The sequence below is a fragment of the Astatotilapia calliptera genome, chromosome 1 (assembly GCF_900246225.1).
Source record: "Astatotilapia calliptera chromosome 1, fAstCal1.2, whole genome shotgun sequence".
Lineage (NCBI taxonomy): Eukaryota > Metazoa > Chordata > Actinopteri > Cichliformes > Cichlidae > Astatotilapia > Astatotilapia calliptera.
This window is the reverse complement of record NC_039302.1, coordinates 775,110-785,552: the sequence shown is the minus strand read 5'-3', so window position 1 is coordinate 785,552 and position 10,443 is coordinate 775,110. Positions and strand designations below refer to the sequence as shown.

Genomic DNA, 10,443 nt, shown 5'->3' with positions numbered 1-10,443 from the left:
TGTGTAGACCCAGGATGAGATCTAAAACCTGCAGGACACCGGCCCTCGGGGACCCCTGCTCTAGACCCCTGGGTGATTGGATCCCAGAGGTACAGAACAGGTAAGAAAAACCACTTAAATCACTCCAGTTGGAGTGTAAAAAGTAAAAGCTCACACTGTATGCACAGAACTGTTAGGTAAAGTCCTCCAGTCATGTTTTTTCTGAATAACTACATTACTCGTTTTTCCAGAATAACACTGAATACAGTTTTTACCCCTTAGCTGAAAATCTTGTGAATGTGATAACTTGAGAACAAAGCGAAGGGAATTTTAAATTGATACCATAAGTGTATCTACTGGACAGCTAAGGGATAGAACTGGCAGCTGCCCGTATTTTTTTTAATTATACTGAATGTAGAAATGTACATCCCCAATTCCACAAAAGAAAAAAAGGAGGCTGTGTAAAATGCCAATAAAACTGAGCAAACATGTAATTTATTCCCAAGAGAACACAGGAAATATGTGAGACATTTTACTATTTCATGAAAAATATTAGCTTACTTTTAATTTGATGGCAGCAACACTTATCGGGAAAACAAATGGCTGGAAAATGAAGTGGTACTAAAAAGAAACCGTACAAAGAACAATTGAAACTAATTAGGTTGGATGGTACCAGGCTGAGTTTCACCAATCAGTTTAAAAACTGCAGCTACAAATTCTAGAAAGATTTCTGTGAGTAATTCATCATCTATAGTACATAATGTAATCAACAGAAATCAGTACTGGATGCCTGTGATCTTCAGCCTGTCAGGCAGCAATACATTCAAAGCTGACACGACTCTGTCACTGAATACTTTTAGAAGTCATTGTTTGTGAACCCAGTTCACCATGCCATTAATATTTCTATTATTTTGAATTAACACCGGCTCAAAATCAGACTTGACTGTCATACATGCATACATCTTACAACTGGATTTTGTGTGTGTTTATGAGCAGATAAGCCATGCATGTTGTTCTGCAGCCCAGTGGGCCGAGACATCCCAGTTCTGATGGCTGACAGAGTAATGGATGGGACTCCCTGTGGACCGTATGAGGTGGACCTGTGTGTTAATGGAAGATGTCAGGTACATATGTATCCAATATTGCACATATGTGATGAAATAGACCACATACAGTTTGACTTCTTTCCATTCGTGACTTCTGTCTTCTGGGGACCTCCCAGCTCTAGATAGATTCAGTAATTCCCGAGCAAAAAAAAAAGCTTTGGGATGTCACTGTGACATACTACACCAGCTGAGCGCATAGCTGGACTGGCCATTGGGCATACCGGTGGGCCGATGGTGATTTTTCATTTCTGTTTGTTTGTTTTTGTAACGGTATAAAGAATGAAAGGTGGTGGATTAGCCAATTGGTCATGATCAACTGTGGGCTGGAGAAATTACAACACATCCGTATTGAGGTGAAAAGGAACGTGATCCGTCCCGTACTTCAGCTAGAATGGGAAAAAAAAGACACAAAGCTGGAGTTATTCTGTCTTTGCTGCACAGCTGCCTCTTCTCCCATTCTCTCCCTCTCCTATCAGCTGATCGTCTCTCTTGTTTATTTATCGCCCACTTTGTGCCAAAAAGAGGAAACCAGCAGATGTCGCGCTAAACAACAGCAGCACGTTTAAGCTTGATCAGCTGTTAGAATTTATTTAATATCACTTTCTAGTATCAGCTGATGTTTGCTGGAGCCACAGCTGTAAAGCTGCTGGTCATGATATTGGTTTGGAAACATGAAGGTGATCCACTGTATACAAATCCTACATACATACCAACAAGACAGTGTACATCACTGTCACAACAGCGTTTGTTTTAGTTCAAAGGCTTTATGGTTTTTCCTGTAACACCTGGTGGTGTAGTCGGACGATTTTTTGTCCCAGTCCAGCCCTGGCTATTTGGGTGGTCAAGGCGCAGACTCCCAGCACATCATTTTCAAACCCCCTGCGGTCTTTCGCTACTTGGGTTAAACACGATATATAAGTCACTTAGATAACTGCTAAATGTTAATGTTTGGTTTATTTCAGTGTTTGATTTGTTCATGAGTAAATCGGTTTGGCTGAGATTAAAGTTCAGCTTCATAACTGGACCGTTTTAAGTCTTACCTGTCACCATCCTCCCTACTCTGGTCTCTTAAAGAGCACTTAGCAGAAATATTAAACAGCCTAACTAATAGGATTACCACTTCCCATCAGCAATATTAGGGAACCACCCCCCCACCCTCTACCTCACAATGCTTAATCAACATAATCAACTTTAATTTAATGCATGTGTAAAACAAATACACAGAAATCAATTATTTTTCTACAATATTTAAATGGACTCAACATCTTTCTTCAACAGAACTGCAGACTGCACAGATGGTACAAGTACTATAGCTTAGTGTATATTAGACTTAACAGTTACTATATACAGTAATGGACTTCTATACATGTAATCAGATGACCATTTTGGTTAAGATTAAGAGAATTATTATTTATTAAAAGTTAGTCATTTTTAATAAATAACAAAGAAAATTATTTCCTTGTGCCCCCCTCTCCCTGTTAATGCCCTACCTGGCCCCCTGGCAACACTTTGCTAGACCCGCCCCTGCACAGTTACCAGCTGTCAGCTGCTTAGAAAAGGATCCTGGTGTTATTTGTGTCTCAGAAACAGTTCATAACTTCAACTCATTCATGTCACCTAAAAGGTAAACCTGTTTCTCCATCACCTGTTCAGCTCTGATGATTCAGTAAGGACATCTCCTGGTTTCATCTTCATGTTTCCCTCTCACCACATATCCAAACCGACATCATGACCAGCAGCTTTACAGCTGTGGCTCCAGCAAACATCAGCTGATACTAGAAATTAATATTAAATAAATTCTAACAACAGCTGATCAAGCTTAAACGTGCTGCTGCTGTTTATCCGCTGGTCTCCTCTTTCTGGCGTGAAGTGGGCGATAAACAAATAAGTAAGACGGGACTTGCGACAGAAAAGCCAATCAGCTGATCATTGATCAGTTTCTTAATTGAAGTAGCAACAAGGAGGGAGGGGAGAGAATGAGAGAAGAAGAGGCAGCTGTGCAGCAAAGACAGAATAACTCCAGCTTTGTGCCTTTTTTCATTCTAGCTGATGTACGGGAAAAATCGCTTCCTTTTCGCCTCAATATGAAACTCCGATGGCCAGTCCAGTTGTGGCTCCATATATCAGTTGTTAAGGTAAACATTGAAATACTATGCAAACATTCAGAGATGCACTTACACACTTGTTTTACTTCTCTGGGATAGTTTTCTCTGAGATGAAATGCTGCAGTTTGGAAGCAGGTAGCAAGGCTCCAAATGCTCCACCAGACCACTGACATTTCTTGCAGACAACAGCAGCTCTATCACATACTGCTCTGATGCGCTGAGCTGGGTTAGGCCAAGTAGCGCCTTTTGTGAGGTGATTTTGTGATACTTCGGATCGGATAACGTTTTTTATTTCGCTCCGATATCCAATCCAGTAATTTAGGTCAGTATCGCACCGATACGTAATATCGGATCGGTCCATCTCTAATTTTCACGTACTTTACATTTGTTTTGTAGTTGTGTGTCTTATTTTGAAATAAATATTTAGGCGTTACCATATCGACCAAAGGGGCAGAGAGGAGGATGTTACTCTCAATGTTGTTGGCGCATTTCAGGAGGACACTTCTAATAAAGTTACACAATTACGCCGTGAATTTGCGTTGATTATTATATTTTCAAAATACCACAGTTTTTGTTTTGGTCGTATCATTTTATTTTGTTGTATTTATTCACGAAACGTTAAGGCCGGTCCGTGAAAATATGTGTGAAATATGTGAAAACGATGTGCCGGGAGCCGCGCCTTGACCACTTTCGGAGATGTCTGGTGGGTAACAGGCATCTCCGAAAATGTTAGAGCACTTTTGCAAATATGTCTTGATGAATCGAGCAGATATTTGAAGTTTACGCAGCACCATTCTCGACTGAAAATATTTTAAAAGTTTATTTTGTGATCCAGAAAGAGTAATATTTCAAACTCCGCCATTGTGCGTCCCTCCGCCACTGCCTCGTTTGAGTGTTGGACGAAATGCATTCTGGGATGCTGCATTTCGTCATTTCGAGCTGATTGGAGACCAAAACAACCAATCAGATTTTTTTGCGAGCGAGCGCAAATGCAAAAACTGAGCGAGAGGGGCTGCTGTGTCTGTGTGGATAATAGCAAACACTGAAATACATTTTTTGCAGGCAGCAATGAAGTTTGTTCACTCAAATTTAGCTTTTCTTCTCTCAAAATAAATTTCTCCTCAAAATGCAACACTTGCACCTGCAAATAGTTTTTACGTGCGCTCAGAATAGTGGCACAAAAATGACGCCATAGTGGGAGGCTTGTTTTTTTTTAAATCCTGGCATGTGAGTAATGGCATGCTAGGAGAGAGGCAAAGAAATAGACTAATTAATATTGATCTTTTTTTTAATGGGCTGCAGTTTCTGTTTACCTAAGAAATTCCTGTTCTTTTTCAGTCCTAACAATAAAAACAATAAAAAGACCTCAATTATTTACTGTTAAATTATGGTTAATTATATCATTTATTTCATCTGTTAATATTGTGGTAAACTCATTCCATGCTCAAGGTAATATACAATCCTTTTGGCAACTGCTGTGTGTTGACCTAAGGATATAATTTTACATATGCATACAAAGATGTAAATTGTAATGTACTTCCTCCATTTTACAGTTGGGTTTTGTTTTGTTATGGACAGAAAATCGGCTGTGACAGCATCATTGGCTCATCTGCTAAAGAGGACCGCTGCGGTGTTTGTAATGGAGATGGACGGTCCTGTAAAATAGTGACAGGGGACTTCAACCACACTAGGGGAATGGGTGGGTATATATTTTTTCATGTCTAGCTAGTATGCTGCTCAGATGTTTTTTTTGTAGTTCTTTTTTTTAACAAGTACCCAGTCTTTGCCATTGACTCCTGGTTTGATGTGGTTTGATGGGTTGTTTAAATTGATTCTTCCAAAAGCGATCCTAAATAAATATTTCAGGTGAAACCAACATATTCTAATGTTTTCTGTTTTATTAAAATTTTACAATGGTATATTATATTGGCCTTCAACTTAAAGTCACACCCATTTATAAACGTGACATGATGGATGTTTCTGTCTTTGCATTTGCTTCTTTTCCAAGATGCAAGTTAATTTTAGTCAGTTTAGTCATTTTGGTATTCAATATGTATAGGTTACATTAATGGACCAATGTGCCTTTCTTTAGTTAGTAAAATTGTCCCTGGTTTTTATTTACTGCTCACCAGTTACTTTAATAGTTGAGAGATTATTAGATGTAAAATTCTAAGCATGCGCATGTGTTTACTAGGGCTGGGTATCATCACTGATTTCTAAAATCGATTCAATTCCGATTCACAAGGTCCTGAATTGATTCGATCCACGATTCGATTTGAATCAGGTAAATTTTGCCTCAGACAGTCAGAAATATTATAATTCTGATCACTTATCAGTACATATCTATATTTTTATATCTACTGTCCTGGATCTCCAGTCCAGGACATCGAGATCAATATCCATAAATCGATAATCAAAACCCACCCCTGGTGTTTTTACCCCCACACATTTAAACACTCCCCTCAAGCATCTGCGTACACACCTACACAACCACACACATACACTTGTTTTTTATATTTTAGTGAGGACATCTAATTGACATAATGATTTCCTTAGCCGCTTACCCTAAACCTAACCATCAAAAGTGAATGCCTAACCCTAGCCCTTATCCTAAACCTAACTGTAACCCAAATGACCTGCGGTCTCTGCGCTTCAGCACTTTGCAGTGCACAATGCTCAGCAGCACTGCAGCTGGCTCTCTGCTCCAGCAGCTCTCTCTCCTCTCCAGTCCAGCTGCTTCTGAAATACAGAATGCATGATTAGATGATGCTCACCGGCTGCGAAAACCAGCCTTCCTTTTTTTTTTTTTTTTTTTTGGCCTGTCCCGTTTGGCTCTTTTGCATCAGAATTATTGTCTAAAGGCAAAGAAAGATGCCCAACGGATTTACTTTACCAAACTGACCATCCCAGCCTTGCCGTAATGGTCCATTTGATTCACCTTTTATTGTTTATTTTATTTTCACTTACTGAATACGGGACAGACTTGACTGGGGGAAAGAAGGGGAGAAAGAAAGAGGGAAAGAGAAACAGCTGAGAAGAGGGACGGGGGAGAAGGGCAAAAGACAAAAACCAACAGAACGGGCAGAGAAAAAAAATGCATATATCAATCACCTGGATCACCTGCTGAGAAAGAAAAAAGAAAGCAAGCAGAAGAGAACAAGAGTAATAGAATAAACAACATCACAATGATATATGGGAATATGACAGTAAATACTAAATGTTAAACATTATTGTGCAGCACGTAAGATCGACAGCACACAGTGTGCTTTGAGGTAGGAGCCAAAAAGGGTGTAGTTTGTGGGTGTGATCACCCGTGTGTACACCTGTGAGCATGGACGCACTTGTTTTTAAAAGGTTCCTTCATGTAATGATCTGCTAGAGGGTGTGGGGGGGCCACAGCCCCGTCCTCCAGGGCATGAAGCAGGTATGGAGGAGATCAAGACTCCAGACATCCAGAGGCCCCCAGAACACAAGAGACCAAGGAAGACCAACAGAGGGGCAGCCGCGCCACTGTCCCAGAAAGAGCTGAGGAGAGTCCCAGATGAGGGCTCACTCAGCAGCCGCGGAGCAGAAGCCAGGGGGAGTTGCAGTGACGCGCCCGTGAGCTCCGCCGGCAGCCAGCCGTGCCTGAGTGACCGAGCCCCAGGCCGAGAGGCCGGGGGCACCCCACCTCCGAAGTGGCCCGAGCGAGCCCCAGGCTCCAGGCCCCGATAAGCGGCCGCCAAGGAGTGAGCCGGTGTGTACCTGGACGCCCATCCCCGGACACAAAGAACCACCAACGCACCGATGTCTGAGGGGGTCCGCCACTGGCAGGGGAAGTGGTGGTGGGTGGAGATAGGCCTCCAAACCTTGGAGGGCCTGAGGTGTCCCCAGAGAGGTGGCGCCTGACACCCAACCTGACATATAGACACAGACATACAGGCACACACAGATACAAACATCCATCCAAGGCACAATCCCGCCCCCCGTTTGGCAAATCTGATCACGCCGCCATCTTCCTCATGCCAAAATACAAACAAAGGCTGAAACAGGAAGTTCCGGTTCAGAGGAAGGTCGCGCGCTGGACGGATCAATCGGTGGCTGCGTTACAGGACGCACTCGATGACGCAGACTGGGGCATGTTCAGAAACAGCTCCGACGATGACGTCAACGTGTTTACGGAAGCGGTTGTGGGATTCATCGGGAAACTAGCGGATGATACCGTGGAGACAAAGACTATCACAACGTTTCCCAACCAGAAGCCGTGGGTGGATAAAACCATCCGCGACGCTCTGAGATCCCGCACCGCTGCCTACAACACGGGACTCATGACGGGGGACATGGACCCGTACAAAGCCGCGTCATATAACGTGCGGAGGGCGGTGAAAGAGGCGAAGCAGCGCTACGGGAGGAAACTAGAGTCACAACTCCAACAGAGTGACTCTAGGAGCCTGTGGCGGGGACTAAGGACAATAACGGACTATAAAGCACCAACAACCGGTATGACGAACGCGGCCGTGACTCTGGCAGACGAGCTGAACACTTTCTATGCTCGCTTCGAGGCTGCAGCTAAGGTCTCCAACAATGCTTGTGTTAGCGGCGCTAACGGCTGCAGACAGGAAGATACTGCCAGCACCGGAAACTTGCTCGTCATCTCCGAGCATGAAGTAAGGAGAGCCTTCAAGAGAGTGAACACCAGGAAAGCAGCAGGACCAGACGGCATCCCAGGTCGTATCCTAAGAGACTGCACATACCAGCTAGCTCCTGTGTTCACTGAGATATTCAACATCTCTTTATCTCAGTCGGTGATCCCCACATGCTTCAAAGAGTCCATCATTGTTCCTGTCCCGAAGAAACCCCACCCTGCTTCTCTCAATGACTATCGCCCTGTAGCCCTCACCTCAGTAGTGATGAAGTGCTTTGAACGCCTGGTCAGAGACTTCATCATTTCTTCACTACCAGACACACTGGACCCACTACAGTTGGCTTACCGTCCAAATCGTTCCACAGACGATGCCATCTCTCATCTCCTCCACACATCACTCACTCACTTGGACACTAGAAGGGGGAATTATGTTAAAATGCTCTTCATAGACTACAGCTCTGCATTTAACACCATAATTCCCTCCACACTCACCACCAAGCTGGAGCATCTGGGACTCAGCTCATCTATGTGTCAGTGGATCTCCAACTTCCTAACTGGCAGACCACAGGCAGTAAGGATGGGCGGACATGTCTCAGCCTCCACCACTCTCAGCACTGGAGCCCCCCAGGGGTGTGTTCTGAGCCCCCTGCTGTACTCTTTGTACACATATGACTGTGTGGCCACTACCAGCTCCACCACCATCATCACGTTTGCTGACGACACCGTCGTGGTGGGCCTGATCTCTGATAACAACGAGACGGCCTACCTGAAGGAGATTAGGAATCTGGAGAACTGGTGCCAGAGGAACAACCTCCTTCTAAACGTCAGTAAGACAAAGGAGCTGATAGTGGACTTCAGCACTAAGCAGGAGAGGAACTACCAGACCCCCGTCATCAACGAGTGCCCAGTGGAGAGAGTGGACAGCTTCAAATACCTCGGAGTTCACATCACGCAGGACCTGTCATGGTCCTGTCACATCAACACCGTGGTGAAAAAGGCCCGTCAGCGTCTCTACCACCTCAGACGCTTGAGAGACTTCCAACTGCCCTCCAAGGTGCTCAGGAACTTTTACTCATGCACCATAGAGAGCATCCTGGCGGGAAACATCTTAACCTGGTTCGGGAACAGCACCATGCAGGACAGACGAGCTCTACAGAGGGTTGTGCGGTCAGCTGAGCGCACCATCCGCTCCGAGCTCCCTGACCTGCACTCAATCTACAGCAGGCGGTGCTGGACCAAGGCCAGGAAGATCGTGAAGGACCTCAGCCATCCCAACAACAGACTGTTCTCTCTGCTGAGGTCAGGAAAGCGATTCCGCTCCCTGAAGACCAACACAGAGAGACTGAGGAGGAGCTTCTTCCCGCAGGCGATACGGTCTCTCGATCACACCACCACACAGTACTGACCCACACATATGGTTCTTACACACACACTGGACTTTCTGGACTTTGGTTTTGCACAACACTGGTCACTATATTCTTCATTTCCGGTTAATACTTGTACAGCTGCTGTTATTGTGTATATATTTATTTATATTTAGATTTCTTCATACATTCTTATATAGTTCTATATTGTGTATTGTGTATTTTGTTGTACAGTTATTTTATTTTCAACTTTAATTTATATATTTATCTTTATCTTATTCTTCCCAGTTAAATTTACCCTTCATTCTAATTTGTGTTGTACAGTTATTTCATTTTTAACCTTAATTTATATTTTATTCCTTCCTAGTTAAATTTACCCTTTTTAATTTTTCATATTTATTTCCTATCTTATTCATAGCCTTTTCCTTTTTTGTTCTCTTTAGGTCACGAGCAGTTGTCCAAGCATTTCACTACATATCGTACTGTGTATGACTGTGTACGTGACAAATAAAATTTGAATTTGAATTTGAAATTTGAAATTTGAATTTGAATTCCCACCCTCATGCTCTCATATGCACTTACTCCACACTCAACCAACGTGGAGACAGACATAAAGAGACGCTGTACACACGATCACACTCCCCAAGCGTACTCTACAAACCGGGTCTAGGTGCCCCCGCCCCTGGAGGGGGGAACTGCACCCAGACCCAGGTGGTGTTACCCTTTTCCCTGCGGTGGGGGGAGGCAGACCGCCCCGACTCCGCAGCAGCAGGAAGGCTCCACACTCCAGACCGCAGTCGGACGGCCAACTCCTCCTCCTAGTCCTAGCCCCCCTGCTCCAGCAGGTCGCAGAGAATGGGGGTGAGAGAAGACTCCAAACCTCCCTCCACCCGCTCATTGTAATGTTGATGCATGTGTGTTCTAAGGTGCATTTAAAACCCAGGAGGGCTTGGAGCCTTCCTTGACACCACACCCTGAACCCACTGCTCCACTCCTCCCCTGCATAGAAGCCACCAACCACACTCCGCTACACACCCCCACCACCCAACTTAGGGCAGGGACCCATCCGCGCCCACCTCCCCCTAGAGTGGGAGGGGAAATCTGCCAGGATCATCTGCACCCCTGCTTCCAGTAAAGTCACTTTGAACTTTAAAGGCTTGAGGGCCAGATACCGCCGTGTGATCCGGGTGTTGGCATCCTTGATGCGGTGGAGCCATTGCAGTGGCGCGTGATCAGAGGGTGAAACGGTGGCTCAGGAGGTAATA

The 10,443-nt window shown here is 44.4% G+C and overlaps 1 protein-coding gene across 2 annotated transcripts in view; it reads left to right on the top strand.

Moving 5' to 3' along the window:
* Window positions 1-10,443, top strand: part of adamts17 (ADAM metallopeptidase with thrombospondin type 1 motif, 17) — a 108,852-nt gene that overhangs the window by 68,916 nt on the left and 29,493 nt on the right. For both annotated transcript variants that reach the window (XM_026183489.1, XM_026183405.1), the window contains exons 14-15: window positions 976-1,103; window positions 4,769-4,889. In XM_026183489.1, the coding sequence (XP_026039274.1) occupies window positions 976-1,103; window positions 4,769-4,889 (249 nt within the window). The remainder of the gene's footprint in view (window positions 1-975; window positions 1,104-4,768; window positions 4,890-10,443) is intronic.